The sequence below is a fragment of the Leucopleurus acutus genome (genome assembly GCF_964270905.1).
Source record: "Leucopleurus acutus genome assembly, chromosome: 16".
Lineage (NCBI taxonomy): Eukaryota > Metazoa > Chordata > Mammalia > Artiodactyla > Delphinidae > Leucopleurus > Leucopleurus acutus.
This window is the reverse complement of record NC_139158.1, coordinates 42,353,533-42,377,374: the sequence shown is the minus strand read 5'-3', so window position 1 is coordinate 42,377,374 and position 23,842 is coordinate 42,353,533. Positions and strand designations below refer to the sequence as shown.

The 23,842-nt window shown below is 43.7% G+C and overlaps 1 protein-coding gene across 3 annotated transcripts in view; it reads right to left on the bottom strand.

Moving 5' to 3' along the window:
• Positions 1 to 23,842, bottom strand: part of KIZ (kizuna centrosomal protein) — a 113,759-nt gene that overhangs the window by 26,508 nt on the left and 63,409 nt on the right. For 2 of the 3 annotated variants that reach the window (XM_082857721.1, XM_082857722.1), the window contains 4 exons: positions 17,300 to 17,413; positions 9,919 to 10,069; positions 1,845 to 2,010; positions 915 to 980 (listed from right to left, as the gene is read on the bottom strand). In XM_082857721.1, the coding sequence (XP_082713847.1) occupies positions 915 to 980; positions 1,845 to 2,010; positions 9,919 to 10,069; positions 17,300 to 17,413 (497 nt within the window). The remainder of the gene's footprint in view (positions 1 to 914; positions 981 to 1,844; positions 2,011 to 9,918; positions 10,070 to 17,299; positions 17,414 to 23,842) is intronic. The other variant, XM_082857723.1, reaches the window with a different exon arrangement.

Below are 23,842 nucleotides of genomic sequence, written 5' to 3'. Positions count from 1 at the left end.
GAGTGAAATATGATCTGATGCAGAATATATACAGTAATTGCTCTACTATAAACTCCTTTTTCAAAATCAGAGTTCATTCTAGATACATGGGTTTAAAATTAATCATCAGGCCATGAATCATATTGCCATAAAGGAAACCATTCTCTCCTGCTTATAAACAACAAAACTAACACATATGCAGATGCATGCCTCAGTACCTCGGTGCAATGGTGTATTTACTTGCATAAATATTTAAAGTCAGACCTTTGAATTTATAATGAAGTAGCACACCACTTTACAAAATAAGGTACTAGTAAATTTAGATGTACGACAAATAAGAACTCTGTTCAGAATACTAATTGCTGCTATTGATATTCTAAAACTAAAATAAGTAATGACATTTAGATTTCATCTAAACAAACCTAACATATGTGCAGAAATCTTAACAGATCTTAATGAAACTTCACTGCTAAAATTTTTAAATGATCAGATGGGCTTTGTGACTGAGGCACAAGCAAGCTTCTTGTCCAGCACTGTTTTTTCCTGCTCTTATTACAGTATAATGATACACTCAATTATTACAGGAAAGAAAAGAGGGAAATCAGAAACATCTGTAGTTGGCCATATAATGACTGGTGTTCCCCATGGGGGCTGACCTTTTCACACAGACGCAGGTGCTGAAAGGCTCATGGGGGGGTGGGACACTCACACGTGTAAACATGTAACAATTTTGAAGGACTCAGCAGACAGGGTTATTTTCTACCTTCCTTTATGTTAACCTAAGCTCACACCTCATGCTCTCAGGATTGATCCCTTGCTACAGCATGTGGTAGTGGAATGCACTTGCTCTTCACAGAGTCCACAACCACCAACCTGAAATGTTCTGGTTACATAAGGAAGTTGAATCTGAGGCCCTCAGGCAGCCACAACCTTACCTGTGACTGGCATCCTCGCTACCACGCTTTCTTCTGCGCTCTCGTCTCCGCAGCCACTGGAAACTTCTAAAAATCAAACATATGATAATAAAAATGTATTTCAAGGTTATATGGATGGAATAGGCCTTTGTCTGTTTGGTTTTTTAACTGCCATTCCTTTTATTTGCATTGCCTCCCCATCTTCTTTTCTTGGTTAGTTTATCTCATCTGAAATACACTGTTACTAAAAGAAAACCTATTCGAAAGCTAAGGTATCTCTATGCTGCTTTCATGCAAAATAATTTAACCTTACATCTATCAGACTTGTGTGGGGCTTAACATAAGTGGGCCTCAGGTCCTGTGCACATTATCAACTTCTGACAACATCCTGAGCAACTCACAGCTGTCTTGGAAATGCCATTATAGCGGTTTACTGGCACATCTTAACAGTAACACTAAAATAATCACAATTTCTAGATACTAAAAATTCCTTATTAAATTTTGGGGTCATAAATTCATTGATTCTTAATTATCTGTTTAGACTTTTATAAGGTTCTATTATAATTAAAAAGAATGTTTAATAATTTTGAGTAAATTCTATTAGGTGATATCAAAAACTTCAGTTCTTTACGGTATCATTTTAATGGAATCATCTTCATCTTTGTGGGATGATCAAAAAGTATATATTGTCCATTGTTAATTTTGTTAAGATTTCATAACTTACAAAAACATATTTTATTGGAAATTCGGCAGAACTGCAGACCTACGATTAGGTTTCCCAGTCTTGAAACACCTATTTCTGGAAGGTGGTATAAAACAAGTAACATGTCATGTATATTGAATCACAGGTATTCCTTAGAAGCTTTATTTTATGGGCACACCTTGAGAAAGAGGGTGTCACATTGATTCTGAACACAGTTTTGCTGTGGACAGACCCTTAACAATAGCTACCTCGTTCCCTTGTAGGAACACTGCTGAGCCACAGAGCAGGCTTTCCGTTCTTCATTCCACTGTTGTCATTCAGAGTGGATGGCAAGCTGCAAGATGATTCACTGCTGTGAACAGCCGACCTATCCTTATGCTCTCCTGTGAGGCCTTTTTTCAATAATGCTGTTGCCTACGGTGCATAAAAGAAAGCACAAAGAAACAAAAACAAGCCGTGGTGAGTCACATTCCCCTTGGTCTCAAAGACCCAGCCTTCAAATGTTATTTTAGGTTAAGCTTTACTTAGGATTTAATTTGTCTCCTGACATTTAACTGAAATTAAAATGTCTTCAAGATAAAATAACACCTGATTATTTTCCAGCATAATTTAATTCTTTACAACAACTTACACTCACAAGAAGACATTTTTTGAGGACTGAATCTTATGTAATGCAATGTTTTTCTACTTGGGAAGTATGTATATGAGACGTGACCACCTCTGTTAACCTGGGTGGTTTACCCAAGATCTACTCTTTCACTGCACGATTCCTGTTTTTCAGGCACGTGAGGACAGAGTTGGTTTGGACTGAGAAGGAGATCTGGAAAAATGTGACCTTATGGTATCCCCATTCTTCAAGAAATGACCCCTGAACTTCCCCTCAATGGGAAGATTGTGGAAAAACTTGGGGGCGGAGGAGGATACACTAAAGCAAAAAGAGAGCCGACCTTATTGGAAATCATAACCTTCAATGAAGGATAAAGACACTCTGTACTTTGCCACTAAGCCTGCCGGGGAGCTTGGGGAAACTCAGCTGCCACACGGCCTATCTGCTTTCACAGGGCACTGAACTGTCGACATTGCCATAAGTGTCCTGGGCAGGGAGGTGGGCAGGGATTTTACCACAGCCAACGTGAGAGGCAGAGAAAAAGTGGCACTTAATAGGATAGGTTAATACTCGTGCCAGTGCATTTCCAGGTCAGCACTCCTCCCCCAAGAAATAAAAATATACTGGTGACCAGAGCTGAACAACCATTGGTGCCGCTGTCCCGCTGCCAGAGCACAAGCCTCTCTCTCCCCCTACTCGGAAGTGGAAGCCTGCCCCGGCGGTGGGAGAGGAACACTAGGTGGTGGCACCGACCACTCCCTGGTACCTGATGACAGTAGTAAACACGGGGCAGGGTCCGACCCACTGTGTGGGGAATGGACCTGAGACCCTCAAGTGAAAGGGAAGGGGGAGCTGGGCAGAGGCTCCCTGGTCATCTTCTGTGCGAGAGTGAAACGGTAACAATGCAAACATCTAGTGAACAAAGGGGAATATCATACTCTTTCCTTGTCATCAACATGAAAGGATGTGAAGAATCGCCGAGGCCAAACCTTGAAGACTGAGCCTTATGAGTTTGGCCGAGGCCACTGTCATCAGCCTTGACATCCCTGCAAGGCTCTTGCTTTCGGCCCGCCTTAGGAACAGCTGGCCTCCAGGACCCATGGCTCATCCTAGGGGCCAGAGGTGGACTGAAGGGGACTTAAGGAGTTCTAGTCTCCTTGGCCAAAAGATCTGGTGTCAAGTTAGCCTTGCAGCTGAGACCTGTCTGTCCAGTTCTTGTAACCAGGAGCTTTTCCTACATTTGTATAAAGTGGGCCTTGGATTTTACTCCAACTGGGATAACTCTGGAATGAACTGAACAGGATCCCTGTTTCTGCCGACTGGCATTCAGGTGTACCATCCTCCCTTGAAGCTCGGGCCAGGGCTGGTTCCCATCACTGGCTGCCATAGTGCCCAGTCCCAGCTGCCCATGTAAACCATGGCACTGCACTTGCTTCTAGAATCTGTTCAGAAGGACAGGAGCTGCCATCTCGCAACCATCAGGATGCTCTCTGGACCATCCTAGCATGTCTCATTTCAAGATCTCTGCCCATCCTGATCTAGTCTGTCTGTTCCCACAGAGAGTAAGCTCCTATTCTGTGCACCCAATAATTCTGGATATATGGAAAGCATTTTAGATGATGAACAAAAAGAACTGGCTTAATCTCTGTAGTTAAAACTATAATTTTCTTTTTCTGATATTTAAAATAATCCAAACTTTCTGAGAGTGCCTCAAGTATGTATTTCTTCCTCATATTATCTTATGCAATAGCTGTAACTAATAATTTCTTGGCATGACTTCACAATAGCCACTGTCTTAACCCACAGTTTAAGAATAAAGTTGTTAAAGGACTGTTGAGGCTTTCTACACTTTATACTGTAGAATTTGCAGACAATGGAAATTGTCCTAGATTTTCAATAACTCGGATTACTTCTCACTAGTCCCTCCATGATGACACACAATCAACATCACTGTTTTGCACGTCCCTTTCATGTAAGAACTTCTTTTGCTTTAGCTGGGTTCCACCTGGGCTTCAAAAGAACACAGACTAAAGTGCTATAATGATACTGCAAACATCCTTCTAACGAGCCCTTGTAAGCTTGCTAAGAATACCGCCAGTGTCACCAGCTCTATACTGACCCCTCTTTTTTCACCATGCTGAGTAAGTGCGGGGCACACTGCAGGTTTTCATTTATTTCGCATATTTTATCCCATTTATCTTCACTACTTAATACTCATATCTCTAGGATTTCTCTTACTAATTCTACAGATAACTTCTCAGAGACGAGTACTTTATATCTATAAGGGTTTTTGATGGATGGTCAAATTACAGCATGAGAATGGTTGGTTTGACTCTGCTGGACCATGAAGCCAACAGAGATGGCGGTAGATCTGCCCAGCGGGTCATCCGCAGAGGAATTCACAAGTTAAGTCCCTAACAAGCAGGAAATAATGACAATATGGGACAGAAACAAAAGTCAGTCTGAGACAAGGAACGGTAGGAAGGTCCATTCAAAGGACCCACCAAAAACAACTTATGCAGAGTCAGGAAAAACATCTGTGATGCATTCTCAAGATGTACTGTTTGCAGATGTTTGAAAAGGCGCATTTCTAAGGAAGGCCCCAAACGGAAGGAGTTTGCAGTGTGACCCGCGAAAGAACTAAAGCGCAAAGAGTGAGCAAGCTGCCCTGCACGTCCCACCTGTGACTGAAGGGCTCTGCAAAGTGGGGCTCTCTATCTGAAAAATGCCACCAAAGATGGCCCTTCTGATGGTGCTTATGAATGGCCCGTGCTTGGGTTCCAACTTATTTGTTAGGTAGTAAAGGCTCGCTCTCATCTCATACATTTGAAGCCCGGTGGTGGTGCTGGAGACTGCCTCATCGTTCTCAGCAGTCTGCAGCCTAAGTCGACACCAACGAACTAGTCCCTCACTTTTCTAACCTTCCCAGGAGCCAGGAGAAAGCGCTTAGAAATTCAGCGCCGAGCACACACTACTTACAGGAAGACTGAGAGTGACACCTCCATATTTCAGATCTTATGAAAGAAAAACTGTCCTATGAGTTACGCTCAGCAGGACACCCAGGATTAATTGGCTCATTTTCTCAAAGTTCTGTCTAAATATGGATCTTGCTAGGCCTAGAACCCTAAGAGTCATCTAGGTTGACTCAATTTACATCTAGAAACTTATCAATTGTGAAATTCACATGCATAAATAGATAAATGAAGATATTAATGGAAAAGGCTTTGTATCCAAACACCATTAAGAAAAATGAAAGGTGAAAATCAAACTGCTCAAAATATTGTAGCAAATAATACAAATTCATATATGAGTTCTTAAAAGTCAGTAAGGAAAAATATTACTAACCTAATAGAAAAATGAGCAAAGAACGTGAACTGGCAAATTACCAATATAAAAGAAGAAATACAGATGGCTAACAAATAGGTGGGAGAAAAGTGTGACCGCAATTTGACCTCCTTGGCACTTCTCAATTTGGTGCTCAAAAAAAAAAAATTGATAGTATCCAGTTTCATAAAGAGCTCAGAGAAATGATATTTTCATCCATTCCTGGTAAGTGATGACCCTTCCAGGGTGAGATCTGACAGTGCAGAGCAGAAGCCTGAGAGACGCACATACCCTTTGACCTAACAGATCTACATTTAGGAAATCATTCTCAGGAAACCGCATGGGAATCTGTAAAAACTGAACTGCTCAGATATTCTTTGAAACCTTTTTACTAGAGGAAAAATTAAAAACAACTTAAAATGTTTAACACCAGGAGCCTGGTTAAAGAGACAGTAGAAGAGCCACACAGGGGTCTCTGTGCAGCCGTTAGAAAGGATGTAGAACACGTGACGGCATGAAAGGAAGTTCACCTGTGACAAGTGGGGAACATGGAGCCCGTGCACACAAACAGTATAAGCCACGTTTGTCAATATGTTAAATATTAAAGACCATACATCGCAGTGTCAACAGGGTTCTATGTGGACAGCTGGATAACAGGCAATTTTCTTCTTTTTGTTTACCTTAATATTCCAAGTTTGTTTTTTTCCCTGTTACTTTTTTAAAGAAAACATATGCTAGCTCTAGAAGAATACGGTTTCTGCAACGGGTGCTACAAAGAGAAAATGAACGTGAAAGCACTTAATAAAATAAAATTACCTTCCATATGTAAACCAGTGCTGTTAATGCAGACACAGAAGAACAAGAGAATGAAACACCACAGATGTTGACAGCATGGATGTTTCCCCTCATACACAGATTAACTGACCCTTCCTCAAGAACCTTCCTCCTGCACACCGGAAGTAATTTTTCAGTGTTTAAAGAGAAACGCGAGTATCATTACTTAAGTTTTATCTGAGTTATAGGAGAGGAAGGGGATTTCATCGATGTAGCACTGAAAAGAAAGGGGAAGTATTCATATGAGCCAGTGAACGAGTATTCAAGAGAGAAGAACAGAACACCAGTCCCTCATTTCAGGAGAGGGGCAGGGGTTTCTGTGGCCGTTCCCACCTGCTCTGCAAGTGACTCCGGCAGGCTGGGCTGCTTTGCCTGCAGAGGTCCCCCTGGGTGGAAGCAGGCTTCACTTGGGAGAAAAGCAGTATTAAGGTACTTCGTATTTTAATGAAGCACCCAACTCATTTTTTTTTCACATAATTACAAATTTTCCTGATTTAAAAGCATGCAGCTCAATTATGTAATTGCCTAATAGGTTATGCGGGTGCTGTGGATCTTATCTGGTCTCAGGGGGACATAATCCAAATTTCAGCAGCTTTAATGATGTATTTACTCAGGAGACGGGTTGACTCCAGCTGACAGCAAGGGACCCACAGGTAAACATCATTTACATGTGGCTGCTTAATTAGCCATTTACCCAAGAGATCAAAGTAAGTATTTCTGAGCTTCATTAGACTCTTAACCAAGTGATTTCTAGTAGTGCTTCCTTAAATTTTGAAAATCTCCTACTTTTAAGATTTTATCTACAGAGAAACACTGAACCCATACTATTTACTAAATGTATATATTGTTCGAATACAGGAAAACAACTCAAAGACACTTGACTATGCTAATCATAAAATGGTTTGTGAGTCTAACAGTCCTAGAGCCCAGAAAAGCATTTTGTTCTCACGTCTGTAAGGCTTGCCCCTGCCCACATCATCCTGGGAACGTTAGTCTTTAGGGCCGCGCATTTTTTCAGTTGCAACCTATTTGAGAAACTGACTGCTTGCTTCTATTGTTAAGGAAGGATTTTTTTTTTTGGCTGTGCCACAGCATGTGGGATCTTAGTTCCCCAACCAGGGATTGAACCCGTGCCCCCTGCAGTTGGAAGCATAGAGTCTTAACCACTGGACTGCCAGGGAAGTCCCTTAAGGATGGATTTTGTCATTCATTTATTAGTAATTTTTATGGCTGTCACTAAGATGATTTAAAAAGGAACAAGAAACCTACTAGGGGAGGAAGAATATCATTTGACTCATAAACTGTTAGTTGGGAAGCCCCTTTCCCATTAATGATGGAGCTATTATTTGAAAAATTATGAGTGAACTGGTCGTCTGGAACTTGGAATATGTTTTCCTGATATAAACAACACCTTTAGAAAAAAAAAAAAGATGATGAGATGGCAAATGGCAGGAGGCCAATACTTATTTCACCCTTGACATGGCTGAGATTTGGGGTAGCTGCAGTGAACAAGAATGGAAAACGGTGTCGTTACAAAACAGTACTAAATACGATGGATAATAAAACCTGAAAACAAAATCCTTTTTAGGATCTACATTTATCAATAGGTATGGAACGGATCTAAAAAGCACAGGTTCTGTTCCCCCTAAAGAATACTGTTCTTTCTTTAAGAACATTCGCACAAATGGTACCATACCTCAAACAAAACAAAACAAAACTAAGGGTTACTTACTGAGTCACACGCAACACAGTAAAATGAAAATGTGTGCAGGAAGGATGCACACAAGGTTACCTTTGAAAAGGGCAGGAACTGTGAGGGGTGCCCAGGGGCTGTATCTATACCTGCAATAATTTACTCCAGGAGGGAAGTGGGGAGGAAGGAGGTGAGGAGGGAGAGCAGAGAAAGGGCAGAGGGAGGGAAGGAATAGGAGGGCGAGGGAGTCCGAAACAACATGGTGCAGGGGTAACACATGTGCAAGTGTGGGTCAATGGCGTCACTGTATCACTCCATGTACGTATGTTTGAAATGCTTAAAAAAAAAGTCCTTTTACTCTCTTTTAATTAAGGGGGCAGGAAAGGGGGGTTTGGGAAGGCTGGAGGGTGATGCAGAGGCTCTGGACTGCATGGCAGCACAGGCTGTGGCTTTGGGACAGAGGGGAAAGGTTTGCCTCCAGAGGGGGCACATGAGGAATCCTGAACATTGTGCATAATAAAAATAAAAACTGTAAAATGATCAAAAAGCCTGAGAAGACTACATTATGTATAAGGATAAAAAAACATACTTGGAGGGAATTCCCTGGCAGTCCAGTGGTTGGGACTCTGCACCCTCACTGCCGAGGGCCTGGGTACAATCCCTGGTTGGGGAACTAAAATCCCACAAGCCATGCAGCATGGCCAAGAAAAAAAAAAAAAAAAGAAAGAAAAAACATACTTGGAAACAAGACAAACAAGACAGTAAGCTCAGGAGAAGAAAGGCCATGTCTATGGGGCGGCCGCTCTGGACCTGGTCTTCCACCCCCCACCCCGCACTCCCCGTGTTTCCCCAGAAAAGGGCTCCATCAGCTCGCGTCCAGCATCTCATGCTCTCCCTAGTGACAGGTCATCAGTCAGCCCCCAACTGTCCTGGCTGAGCCACAGCAGGGTTCGTCCTTGGCCGACCCCTCCCATCCATGCAGGCTAAATTCCCTGAGGCCCTGCAGACCCTCCTGCAGCCTGGCTCAAGGGGCTCCGCGGCTTTCCAAACTCTGCTGAACCCGTGAACACCAGCTCCCGAGCTGGGCCAGACCCTGCACGGTGGGTGGTGATCCCTAGAGCTTCTCATCCCTGTCCCCAGATGCAGTCCACTCCCCAGCCACAGAGAACAGCTCCGTTTCCTGGAAAAGTGTGGGCTTTCTTGGTCTGTTCTTGGGCTCCTAACAGCCCTTGCCCATCGCCCCGCCCTCTGAGCCTGTCAAAATCCTGCCTGTCTTTTAAGGGTCACCTCGCACACCCCTCGGCTCCCTCCTTGTTTCTCCAGATGGCCTGGCTCCCTTTCCTGAGGGTCCATACCCTCTGCCGTGTTCTTACTGCAGGCATCCCATTATGCCATTCCCCTGACGGAGGGACCACGTGGGATTTCTCTCTTTCCCTCCAGTGGATCTGGGCTGCTGCCTAATCCACAGAAGTGGATTAATACATATTTGCGGAGTTGACATAAATGACCATACAGTATTTTTAAAGGATGGAGCAGAGAAAGAAAACCAGAATTCTACAAGATGCTCCTAAATTCCCTGGGCAAATGTTGTGGTAGCTATGTTTAACTAGGTTACCTCCAGGACCTGGGTTAACTTTATGTAAGGACTTGAGATGCCTACATATAACACTATGCAAAAGGCCTGAGATCAGACAGTTCAACCAACCAACCAACCAACCAACCAACCAACCAACCAACCACAAAACCTCACTTACAACTTATCATTTTTTTCAAATATGTTAATCATTGTTAAGAACGTAACTATTTCCTCAAATGACTAACTTGTACATGTTGAAACTTATTTAAAAAAATAAAAATTACTAACCGTTGTCCTCTGGTCCACATTTTTGACTGGGAAAACTTCAGACAGCTTCGCGACCACCTCTTCTTGGACAGAATTATCATGTCTTTTCAAGGTGGTAACACACTGACCTGATGGTGTCCTCCACAAACCTGAGGCTGGTGCTTGTTCAAACCTATGAAACAGAAACAGGAGACCCATTAGACGTGTCCCGTGCTGGGTGACTTACGAACCTCCCACATTGTTAAAGGCCCCCATAATCAAGCTAGTATTAGACAGTTTATCCAGAAAAGTCTGGAACCTAATATATTCTGGGCTAAGGGAATTTCCAGAGTCCAGTACTTAGATGCAGTACTAAAAGGAACCAGGCCCACTTAGAAAAATGCGTTATATTCCAGGTCTGGGGCAGGAAATGCACCAGATGAGCCCGGAGCACCTTGTCGTTCCAGGAAGTAAGGAAGTTCTCAGACTTCTGAGCTGTGTGCAAAGGCCTTGAGGGTTCTCTTGAAGGGGTTTCCACTGGCCAAGGACAGGACAGTTTGACAACCAAAAGGATAATGACTACCGCAGACTGATACACAGCAAATATATAAAAATACATGAGTTCGTTTGAAAAATAAATAAGTAAATAAAATTTTAAAAATAATAAAAACCTTTGGATTCACAGGCCACAACACAGATGAATCTACAGACATTCTGCTAAATGATATAAGCCAGTCACAGAAAGGCAGATACAGTACGATCCCACTTACATAAGATGCTGAGGGTAGTCAAATTCACAAAGACAGAGAGTAGTGTGGTGACTGCCAAGGGCTGGGGGAGGGAGGAATAGGGGCTAGTTTAGCGGGCACAGAGCTCCAGTTTTGTGCGATGACGAAGTTCTAGAGATCTGCTGCACACCAATGTGAATGTACTTAACACTACTGAACTGTACACTTAAAATGGTTAAGATGGTAAACTTTATGTTTATGTGTGTTTTTACCACAAAAATATAAACAAACCAATCTTTGGATGCTGCTAGGGCAACAACTCATTATTCTGGAAACTGGTTAAGTAAAGGGATAGAATCAAGCATTTACCCTGCCTCTGTGGTTGAAAAAGAAATTTCAGAGTTACCAAGTAGTTGATGGGAAAAGTTTTTCCAACTAATAAATGCAGAAGAAAGAACTGAGTTAGAAAAGTCGCCATTTTCTAAGTCCAAGTGAATGAAATGCACCTAGGAAAGGATCCTAACTTTGAGAAAATTGCGTAGTGGAAGCTTTATATCAGAGGCATCCGTCTGCCAACGCTCGAGCCCACGGCCCAGCCTCGGCAGCACAAACGGTGGGACAAGTAGACACCTGCTGCCTTAGGAGGTGGAGTAAGAAGGACCAGCACTGCCTTGGATGTCATTCTGCCAGAATAACCCGCCTGCAATGTAATCCTGGACTCGGGTCCAACCACCAGTTTACAGGGAAATCATTTGGATCCTGATTCAAACACAGCAAATACAGACAGACTTTTTTAGAGAAAGCCAAAGCAAACTGACAAGGACTAGGTAATAAAGAATCTTCTTAAATGGTAATGTATTTAATCCTTGTACGTTAGAGATATAAGTATTTGTGAGAGAAAAATGCTGTCTGTTTTAAACTACTCAAGAAAAAAGTGTAGGTGAGGGAAGGAGATAAACTAAGACTGACAAAATGTTGACAACTGTGGATCTGGGTGAGGGTACATGGGATTTCATTATACTCGTATCTGCTTTTGTGGACGTTTAAAAATTTCAAAGTATAAGCTAAAAAACAGTGTACTAATATCTGCAACTTACTTGGAAATGCAGACAAATAACAGATTGCAACTGATGGATGGATGGATGGGAAATGGAGAGAGACAGATTTGGGAGTGTAATAAAATGTCAATGGTAGAATCTGGGTGGTGGGTATGTGGGTGTACAGTTCTTTTTACTTTTCTGTATGTTTGGAAATTTTCATAATAAAATGTGAAAAAAGTTAGTCTAGGTACAATCCAGAACCTTTTAAAATAAATCTTAATTGTTACAACCTTTGCCTGACCTAACCCTAGTTTTTCCCAAGACTTGAATAAAGTGGGATGATGCATCATTGGAATCCAGGAACTTATTTAAAACACTTCCCCAAATGATTCCAAGGTTCCAGGCTGGTTTGGTAGAAAGCCCCTTCAGCAACTTGCCTCTCCTGATGATGTCTAGATCCCAGTGACGTCATAAAGCCCCCAGTTCCTCTTTTCTGTTCTGTTCTATGTGAATGAAGCAACCTTTGAATCTGTACTTGGGTTTGCAATAAATTTATTTCCCTCCTAGGAAAATGCACTCACAGGCCATCGGCAAACCCTAGTCCAGTCAGCAGGTATATTTCTCATAATGAGTAAATCAATTGTGTTTTTAGCCTGAAAGAGTGTTTAGTTAGGATGAATTAAATTTGAAAACAAGTTTAATGAGGATGAGTTAAGCTAGTTAAGTTAGTTGCGATGGAATGAATTAGCAGAGACCAGTCTCTCTGGTGACTGATACACATGATTTCTGCAGAAGCAAAGCCAAGGCAAGACTTGGGTTACTAACACCTCTGCCAACTGTAACCATCCTTTGGGTCCTGGAGTGAAAGAAGTAGCTAAGGTTTCCTATAATTATCATACCTGCTTCACAAAAGGATGAAACCTATGGGGTCAAAAAGCAAATAAGCTTCTGGAGGAGGTCGAGCACTAGAACCTGTGACTTCTGAACAGCTAAACCAACACCTGGCAACAAGGAGGGCTTGGGCCATGGCTGGCCTTGTGTGGAGTCCCGTCCCTGGTTCTACACAAACATACAGAATCAGAACATCTACATAGTGGTACAAAGGACTTAAAGAAGTTTTTTCCTCTTTTGTCCACTTCACTTCGGAAACTTTACAGTATCAATGTCACACGGAAAAAACAAAGTGTGATGTCAGTTAAATTATATACTCCTCTAATTAAAGATAAGTAAAGCAATAGACTCTAAATAGTCTATAATTAATTTCATATACTTGGAATGGTTTCCAATGAGAAAACTGCAATTTAAGCAAATGTACCAGCATTTCCTAACTACAAATGATTTACAACAGATTGGTAATTTGACAAAAGTTTTAAATGCAGACAAAGTAATAAGTACCTTGAATTTTATTCTGAGCAGAAGCAGATAAAATAAAGAGATTTCTACATACTATACTCCAAACACTATAAAGCTGACTCAATTGTTCAGCATTAGCTTGAGAGTACAATTGGGTGACTCCATCTGAAAGTAGCCACTGACAGAGACAATTAATTGCACCTGGACAAACATAAACTCATGGGTGGTCTCATTACGGCTTTCATATAAGATAAAATGATTAAGTAATCACTTTTGTGTTAAAATATATTCTCCAGGAGGCAATATGAACAAAGTTTTAAAATCAACTGCCCCAAGTGACATGAATCATATTTTAAAAACTCGTAATTGTCTAAAATAATGACTTGGTCCTCCACCTAATAATAGTAAACCTTTCGTATGAAGGACTTTCAACATTTAATCCTTGATATAACAAAAATTAATAATAATGATGATAGGAATGGTTTTTTTCTTTTTTAAGATGCTTCATCTTGTGATAGAGAATTCAGAAATCTTCACACTATCTTTCAGAGTATGCTATGGGGCAGGTGTCCCATTTTCCAGATGGGATTAAAGCAAAGAGACAGATGTCACCTGCCGAGGTTTGGTCAGGGGCTCAAGCAGGGCCACGACCACACCAAACATGGCTCTATTCACAGGCCTGCAGGAGTCCATAAGCTGTCAGAGCCTTCCCATTCTGCCCGGCTTAGAATTCTGTGACATCAATGTCATTAACAATTAAGGAACAGAAGTATCATTCTCTCCAAGTCTGTGTTTCTGGAATGACCAAGCTGACTGTTTCAGTCCAAGGGATATCACAAGGCAGAAGGGAATACTTCACTTTGGGGAATACCTAGCAACAGCTCCTGGGTGCTAAGGGGCACAGGAGGTGGGAGCACACAGAGGGCAGGGGGAGCGTGACGCCGGGATTAAAGCCTGTGAGACTATGGTAAATAGTGCCGCAATGAACACTGGGGTGCATGTGTCTTTTTGAATATGGTTTTCCCTGGGTATATGCCCAGGAGTGGGATTGCTGGGTCATACGGTACTTCTATTTTTAGTTTTTTAAGGAACCTCCATACTGTTCTCCATAGTGGCTGTATCAATTTACATTCCCACCAACAGTACAAGAGGGTTCCCTTTTCTCCACACCCTCTCCAGCAATTATTATTTGTAGATTTTTTGATGATGGTTATTCTGACCAGTGTGAGGTGATACCTCATTGTAGTTTTGATTTGCATTTCTCTAATAATTAATAAAGATGTTGAGCATCTTTTCATATGCCTCTTGGCCATCTGTATGTCTTCTTTGGAGAAACGTCTGTTTAGGTCTTCTGCCCATTTTCTGACTGGGTTGTTTGTTTTTTTGATACTGAGCTGCATGAGCTGTTTGTATATTTTGGAGATTAATCCTTTGTCTGTTGATTCATTTGCAAATATCTCCTCCCACCATTCTGAGGGTTGTCTTTCATCTTGTTTATGGTTTCCTTTGCTGTGCAAAAGGTTTGAAGTTTCATTAGGTCCCATTTGTTTATTTTTGTTTTTATTCCCATTAGTCTGGAAGGTGGGTCAAAAAAGATCTTGCTGTGATTTACGTCAAAGAGTGTTCTCCCTATGTTTTCCTCTAAGAGTTTTACAGTGCCCCATCTTACATTTAATCCATTTTGATGGATAAAGAAGATGTGGTACATATACACAATGGAATATTACTCAGCCATAAAAAGGAATGAAATGGGGTCATTTGTAGAGATGTGGATGGACCTAGAGACTGTCATACAGAGTACAGTAAGTCAGAAGGAGAAAAACAAATATCGCATATTAACGCATGTATGTGGAATCTAGAAAAATGGTACAGATGAACCAGTGTGCAAGGCAGAAACAGAAAGAGATGTAGGGAACAAACGTATGGACACCAAGGGGGGAAGGGGAGGTGGGATGAACTGGGAGGTTGGGATTAACATATATACACTAATGTGTAAGGAATGCATAGCTAATGAGGGCCTGCTGTATGGCACAGGGAATGCTACTTCACTTTGCTGTGCAGTAGAAACTAATACAACATTGTAAAACAACTATACCCCAATTAAAAATAATAAAATAAAATATAAGGAGCATAAAAAAAATAAAGAAATAAAGCCTGTGAGAAAGGACTGGCAGCTAAGACCTGACTGCTTGTCTCTCAAAGGTCAGGTAGACACCTGGGCCTTTTTCCGAGGCTAGAGAGGGAACCAGTGACAATCAGTGTGCACTGTGAACAGCATCCTCAGTCACGACACGGGGTAATTCTAATTGTAACAGAACACAACAGTGACATTATAATGGAACCATTCCTGACTTCTTTATCTGGCTTTAAAAAATGATTGTGGCAAAGAAACAGTTCCGAAGGCTCCACATATTAATTTTAAAATTTGTGTTGGTCATAAAGAAGGATCATTTCTTCTGGAAGACTGATTTATACATAACTGTAGATCAACAGTCATGTAAAAATGCAACTTCTCATAATGGAAACCAATGCTCTATTTATGCATGTTGAGAAACTAAAACAAACATTGGTGTAGTTGATGGAGATATCATATCTTATCACCCACAGTCACAGTTTGGCAGACCAGGTTAAGAGAGTCACACGATGAATCATTTAGTCTAACAACTCAGTTTGCAAAGAGAATTATAAATGCATAATATGCTTTTTATGCGACATACCACAACTGTCGTTTATGCCAAGTAGTATATCAACAGACACACAAGGCAGTGAGAAAGAAGCCGGGGTCCAAGCTGAAGAGCCTTACAGTACACAATCACCAAATGACCACAGACTCCTCCCCAGCCAGCTTCTTCCACACCTCTGTAAAGGGTATTTTAAAGACTGCCTTTTGTCACTTCACATGATAAAAAACATGGAAGAGGATTTTCGTGCACTGCCCTTTACTGCTGTTAAGTTGAAAAGCTACTGATCCAGGAAGGTCATGTCTAGCATTCTCTGTAGTCTGGAGATCACAGCATGATGCAGACGGGAATGTAAACACATTCAGGACTTGTGAACCTCACCTTGTGGTCTGTGGAATGGAGCGCTGAGATTAGCCAAGTTTTCTTGTAACAAGGTCCTTTTAGAGGCCATTACCCTGACTTCTCCTCACGCCCTGATGGGACCCAATACACACTGGATTTATGCTGAATTCTACTCTGAAAATCATGTTATCCTTCCTGTTTATATCATTACATAAAAGTGCCTGTGTGGCATGTGGAAGGGAGAGAAGACAAAGCCGGATGTTAGACAACCAGACCCGAAGCCCCTCTGGCTCTCCTGGCCAGTCAAGGCCCTTTCAGATGGCTGACCACACCTGAGCTGTCATTTGTTCTCTGCTGCAAAATGGTGGGGACCTACCTCATAAAGAGGAAACGTAGTCAGTCCCCCGAATAAAAATCGGGGTTAGGACACTGGTAACATTCACGTACCATGAATCAAGCACCTACCAGGGGCCAGCACTGGACAAACTATTACACATACTACACAACTGTAATTTTGCGAATTCAATTAAGAAGCCCAGATGCCACGAAGCTTCTGAGGCCATGCATGAGAAGACACCTAGAGTGCCGAGAAGGTGGGTGGAAGGATCGATTTCTATCTGATTTAGGAAGGACGTACAAGAATCATGGTTCGTATGCACCAACCACCCTGCAAATGATTAACCCCCACTCTCTCACCCCAGCTTTCTAGCCATTTAAGGCACATCCTCCGAGCGCTGCTCTCGAACTTGAGGAAGCAGAGTTTAACACTCATTCAAACCCTGCATGGCTGGGTCCCTCCTGCAGACTCCTGATTCAGTGGATCTGGGGTGGGACCCGAGAACGTGCATTTCTAACAAGCTCCCAGGGCTTGTCGATGCTGTTGGTGCAGGAACGTACTTAGGGGTCTGTATCACTAGCATGACCTTGGAAATTTAGGAATCTATCTGGGGTTTGGACCTGCTAAGGACATCCCTCTAGATGGTGGCTTTGCTGGATAACCTGGGCGTTCACCAAGGTACGCTAACATGTCAGACAAAGCCTACCCATCTTCCCTCCCCCCAAGTAAGCCTACAAATGTTGCTATGGGCAGGGGTTGAGTAGATATATCCAATTAACAATGAAAAACAGATACATTCACAAAGAAGGAGATGGTGAAGCCACAGTTAAATTGATGCTGCAAGTGCCCAGCACAGTGCTGATCATGTGGACCAGCGTTTCGAGACCCTTATCTGGGAACAAAGGCCGACCCACCACAGCAGCAACTTGACGACAGTCATACCTGACTTGCTTTTCGTTGCTGCCACCCCCAGGGGAGAGTCTGGGGATCTGGTGAAGGACAGCTGCTTCACAGGCGTCAAGGTCTTTTCTCAGAATGTCACTGCGATTACACAGCCTATAAAATAAAACAGGTACTGCAGGAGATGTTTATTTAAGCACAGACGGCCAGCTTCTAGAATCTATGGTGGTTCCTCATGGTTTATTGAAATATATCTGTAATACAATCTAGACATAAAAACGCAGCAACCAGACTGTCTCTCGACAAAGATGTAAAACGGGGTGGTTTGGAAAACTTGTTTGTGTGTATGTGGCAGTTTTAAATCCATCAGAGGAAGTAGCTTTTAACCCTTTGAAGACTTTAATGATGTTCAAATCCACAGCTGTGCAATCTCATTCCACATGCCACCTGACTGATAGGAATGCCAGATAATCTTAACAGCAGAAAAGGCTAATTTTACATTGTCAATCATAACAAAGTTAGAGCTCCTCAACTCACATGAAATTTACTTAAATTGTCACTGCTAAGAAATTGAAAACTGCTGGCTGAAGTACAGGTTACATCCTCTATTTCTGAATGTAGAAAAATGACTATTATTTCTCCATTCAGACCCCACTGCATTTTCTTTATTCTTAGTAAGAACAGGAAGGAGTGGAAAGAGGGATTTAGCCCTCATCATCTATTTGCAGTCCATGGGGGGACTGGTGGAGTGTTAACAGTTTGGCCACTGTTTTAGGTTAGGTCTGTCATAGGGCCACAACAGCCTCCAAAGAGATTGGGTAGTAAGTTCCTTTAAAAAAAAATGTCTGTTTGCATGATTCTAAAAAGCTATGGGAGAAGATATCAAAGACAAAACAGTATTTCTCCTTTAAAGGAACTGATCACATGTGTAGTTGGAAAGATTCAATACATACCCCAAAAGGAAAATGAAGCAACTTATAAACCAATGTTCATTAGCAAAGTACTACTAATTTGTAATTAGTGCAAAGGTTGGTTAAGTTACTAGATCTATTATGCAATGGCCATGCGCCCGATGATGCAAGGATGAAAAAGACCTGCTCCTCCTGTACACTGGAGGTACGGGCCCACCCCCACTCTGGAGCAGGTTTCCACCCTGGGCAGGAAATAGAAATGGGCCCCCAGATTCAAGCCCTGTTCTCGACTCCGGACCACCCTGTCGGCACTCCAGCTCCTTGCCAAGTCCCGAGCTCCTGTCTAAACGCTAAGCCTGGAGTCTTCATCCCTATGGGCCAGACCCTGTTGGGTCCTTCAATCCTGAGCTCTGCTGCCCCACACCTCCTGGACTCCTGGCCAGTGGGACTTACAGCACCTATGGATACCTGCTTTTCCTAAGGCAAAATCTGGGTCCTGATTCTCCCTGGAAGGGTTTATCTTGTCGCCAACCAATTCACAGAATGAGACTGAGGCAGGAGATAGATGGGCCCCCCCACAGGGTAAACAGCTGGAGTTTGTTCCCTGTGGATGATACTCCAAGATGAAAATAGCAGGACAATCGAGAGAAGAGGCTGGGCCCTGCCCAGATAAAAGACCACATACTTCTCATTCTCAAAGTCAAAGAGATCTGCCCAACTAGAAAGCTCCCTGGAGGTCAAAAGGGGAGTGATGCCAACTTACCCATAGATCTCTTCGCTGGCATCCATCTTGGCTGAGAGATGCGCATGCACATGGCGGGACCCTGAGATATACCAAATATGGACTCAGAATCAGGCAAATCAAAATGACTGGCCAAAAGAAACCCGGAAGAAATGCCCCATATAAGTGATTCAAACTACCACAAGGGCACGACTCTCTCTCTGAAAGTCCACACGTACTGTACCCTTTTTCCTCCTAATAAACACTTTACTTGTTTCACTACCTTCTGTCTTTGTGGGAATTCTTTTCTGCAAAGCTGAAGGGCCAGGGCCTTGTCACTGACCACTGGCCTAGTGGCTAGGATTCAGCACTCTCACTGCTGTGACCCGACCTCAATCTCTGGCTGGGAACCAAAACCCTGTTCAAGCCGCTGCAGGCTGAGGCCACCGGAGATCAAGACCTGCCCTTAAGAAGAGGAAGATAAGCCAATTTCAGAGCAGTAAAGGAGCGCACAAGGGGAAGACAATCAGGAAGTGGGAGGAGCGCACAAGGGGAAGTGGGAGGAGCGCAGTAAAGGAGCGCACAAGGGGAAGACAATCAGGAAGACAATCAGGAAGTGGGAGGAGGACCTTCTGCTGGGCAGGATGCAGATGGAGGAGAGATGACAGCTGAAGCCAAGGAGCCACAAGCAAAGGCGACGGGAAATGCCAGGATGAGAGAGGTGTGGGGACCAGCAAGGAGATGAGTCTGGCCAGGTGGCGGCTGCAGTTGGTGGTGACGGAATAGTAAAGGGAAATAAAATTCGGTATAAAACTCTGGTGAGGCAACAGAGATAAACCTTGTGGATTCTGGAGCCATGGCTGGTTTCCTGGCAGCTGTGCCTCGATGGGGTTGGTGAGGGACAGACTGGCCAGGGGACTGACCCTGTGCTCTGGGTGGCCGGGGAGGAGCGCGCAGGTTTGAGCGCAGTGCGGGAGGACCCATGGCTGGTGGGCTGAGGATGCTAAAAGCCGGGGCACATGCCAACCTCAAATGGCCAGTCACCCTAGGCTTCCACTGAGGAATGTGTGTCTCAGTGAGGCTCCATCTTTCCAGTTTTCGAGAAGCTGGAAATTCACAATTACTAGTTTTATTTTTATATGCCATCTCCCAAATTTTAAAATGGGGCAACTATTCAAAAGAAAGTTAAATACTGTGCTTGACAAACAGGGGCCCTCTGCAGGCTTGGGGTCTCCAGCTTACGATGCCTCTAGACACACTTCCCGACCAGGTGGTAAACCCCTAGCAAGGGCTATGGCTTCCGCACCTCCTCCCAAACCCAAGTACAGCAGGGAACTCGGCAGACACTGGTTAATGCTGCTGTGCTAAGGAGGGGTGGGGGCAGCCTCCCTCCAGGGATGAGCATTTTATCTCTGCCATTCTCAGGAAAGATGAGAAGAGAAAGCTGATCAGCGGTTTGATTATTGTTATAAACCCCCTACAGACAATGCTCCCTGATGCCAGCATCCGCGCCCACCCCCGCAACCCGATACCACCACGGTGGGGCCAGTGCTCTATCACACGCCAAACGCCTTCGGTCTTTCCTAGTCTGATTGGTCCAAACATCACGTCTGCTTAGACCAGCTCTCCCCACATCTGTCTGGGAGCTTCTCCGACTGCCTTCTTTGCAGGGATCTTTCTCATCCCTGAATTCCTCTAGCACAACGCAGACAGCATCCTACTCTGTACTGCTCTCCAGTTATGCCCTGTCTGCCAAGTCTTCTCAACATGACCAGAAGCCTGTTGAGAACAGCAACTGGACTTGTGATTTCACAGGATGCTGAAGACACACTTAAAGACACTGTGCGTTGAATGACAGGCCAAGATTTAAAAGCAGATTAGGGAATTCATGACACGCCTGTTGTCACAGCCTGTTTTTACATGTTGGTGTCACACCAGTCTGGGGCTTCCAGGGCTCCGCAAGGAGTGATCAACAAGACAGTGATCAATTAGACGGCCGCAAGCACTGTCCCCATGGAGCTACGGCCGATGCCAGATTAACTCCGAACCTTGATGAGTTGGTCTGTGTTGAGATTTCTAGCAGTTATCTCCCCATGGGATAGACTTTAGTTTGCAAAATATCCATCAATCCTTTGCTGAAAATAACTCTTAAATAATTCACACAGTGTACTGAGCTAAAGATTAAAGACTATGTGTTATGAAAATACTATTTCAGAATTCAAGACCCCAATTTGTTTCATGTCTTCTATTTGCATTCCTACCAAAATACTTCAGCTGGGAGGGCAATGGTCTGACAGCCCATGTCCAGTCTCCCCGGGGGAATATGTGGCCTGGCACCAAGGCACTGGGCCCTACCATCCGGTCGTTTTCTGTGAAGTCCGGCAAGTGGACAAACCTGCTGGATGACAAGCAATTGCTAGAAACACAAACGGCACTTTAAAATATTTTATTTTATCCAATAATAGTTAAGTACAATAAATAAAATTAGTTTTTGGCTAAATTTAAAGTAATTACTTTTTTAAAAAAATATTTATTTATTTTTGGCTGCGTTGGGTCTTCATTGATGCACGCAGGCTTTCTCTAGTTGCGGGGAGTGGGGGCTACTCTTTGTTGTGGTGCGTGGGTTTCTCACTGCAGTGGCTTCTCTTGTTGTGGAGCATGGGCTCTAGGGTGCACAGGCTTCAGTAGTTGTGGCACACAGGCTCAGTAGTTGTGGCTCGCGGGCTCTAGAGTGCAGGCTCAGTAGTTGTGGCACACGGGCTTAGTTGCTCCGCGGTATGTGGGATCTTCCTGGACCAGGGCTCGAACCCGTGTTCCCCGCATTGGCAGGCGGATTCTTAACCACTGCGCCACCAGGGAAGTCCATAAAGTAATTACTTTCTAAGGTTTTGGCTAAATTTAAAGTAATTACCTTCTAAGAAAGCTTCATTTTTCAGTCACACAGAATTTAGGACATAATTTACAAGAAAGCAATTCCATGTCAGGCTAATGTGAGCACTCAAATTAAGGTAGAATTTTTTGTTTAAAGTAAGGGAGAAAAGGTGTTATACTTTTTCTTTCAGTATCACAAGCTGAGAATGACTTCTTAGCAAACAGAAAATAAACCTTTCCTTAACTGTAGCATATGACTTTCACACATGCCCGTGGGTGTTGTTTTTGGGGGACTCAGCACAGATGCGCTTCAGCTGCAGTGATGCGAGCTTGACTTTTGGGCTTCCTTTTCTCCAGGAGACAGCAGTCAGCATGGTGTGGTCCCAGTTTGCTTACCTAATTTACATATTATAGTGTTACTTGTTAAAAGTTTTATGAATTACGTTTACTGTCTTTTTAACGAAACTGAAGAATCAGAAAGGAGTTGGTTACATCCAGAACAAAGTTTTAGGGAGGAAACTGTATTTCAGAACAAGCAACAACAAACAGGCATCACTCCCAGAGGTGGCTGTGGATGGTGAGCCTGTCACTGAGGAATAACCCACACGTGAGGGTGGGGACAACCCAGATGGACTGTCTGCACCCGATTCTGGAGGTCGCAGAAACCCCGCCTGGAAACTCACGGCTTCAGTCCTACCTTCCTTTTGAAACATAAGTGGCTTTGATCTTTTCACTAAGAACACATGGTCTGGATAGAAAAGATGATTTAAAAACTATCATTTTATCAGATCCCAGGCCTTGTTTTCTGCATTTAATTCCCACGGAAATTTGTTGATTACAATGAACATTTAAAAATTCTCCTAAGATCCATGAGGTTCTTAAACAGAAGTAACAGAATGCATTCACGTACCTAATGCTCAAAGCCCACAACTGCTGCAAAATATAACTAATGAACCAAAGCCGACTGTTGTCAGTCAAAACCCGAGCCGCTAATTCAATTTGTGTAGCTTACTGGTCCTCCTGAAGCAATTTAGCACCTTTGCCAATAAGAGAAAACCTCTAGTGACACCCCACCCACAGGTACACAAACACAACCCAGAAGCAGAGAGGCCCGAAGAAAGCCCTACCTCCATAAAGATGCAAATTAAGATTTAAACAGGGTAGCAATCGGCCAGCGCTAATCCTTTTACCGAGGTGTAAATGGCTATTGAGAACTGAATTCTGGGCTGCCAGCTTTTGTTGGGTAGTCTTACAGACACATTTCACCCAGGAGCCACGCCAAGCCACCAACTCTGAGGACGACTGATAAACAGTTTCATCAGGCCAGCGTAATTTGTTTGCTTTGCTATCAAACTTCCTGACCATCAATCCAAACGCGTCAACGTAACCGGCATGAAGAATTAGCACCCTGGGAACAGGAACTGGGAGCAAGGATCCCAAGCCTGACGCCCGGTGGCCAGAACAGCTGTAGGTGCGGCCGAGGCAGGGTCTGGACGTGGGGTTTTGTTGGCCACACAAAACGGTTGTAGAAAGGACAAACATGTACATAGTTAAACAGTATTTTTCTTTTCATGGGCTGTCTTAGGAAACCTATGTTTTGGTGGCTACCTCGGCCCCCATTGTGCAACCCCCTGGGTGGTCCCTTCCGGGGGGGGGGCACTCGAAGGGAGCACAAAGCCGGAGGGAGGGGAGGAGGGGGCGGCAGCACAAAGGCCAGCGGCGGGGGCGGGGGTCTGCGGCGGCCGCGGGCCAGGGGTCACGAACAAGACTCCTCTCTTCACCCGGGAAACAAGGGCTCCTTCTCTTCACCTGGAGGCCGTGTGAGGGCGATGACAGCTGGGATCGAGGGCTTGCCGTGCAGGGCACCCGGGCCTGCGAGCATGCTCTTTATTTAAAGCAGCAGAGGCTGCACAAGCAAAACCCCTGCCTTTTCCCCCTCGCTGGCCTCCAAACAGATCTCCTTATTCTGCCCCACTTCAATTCTCAGAACTACTCCCTCTCCCTGACCACCTGATTTTAAGTTCCTTAATGAGGCGCTGGAAGGCCCCCTTTCTGACTGGTGCTCCCCTCCAGCCTTCAAAA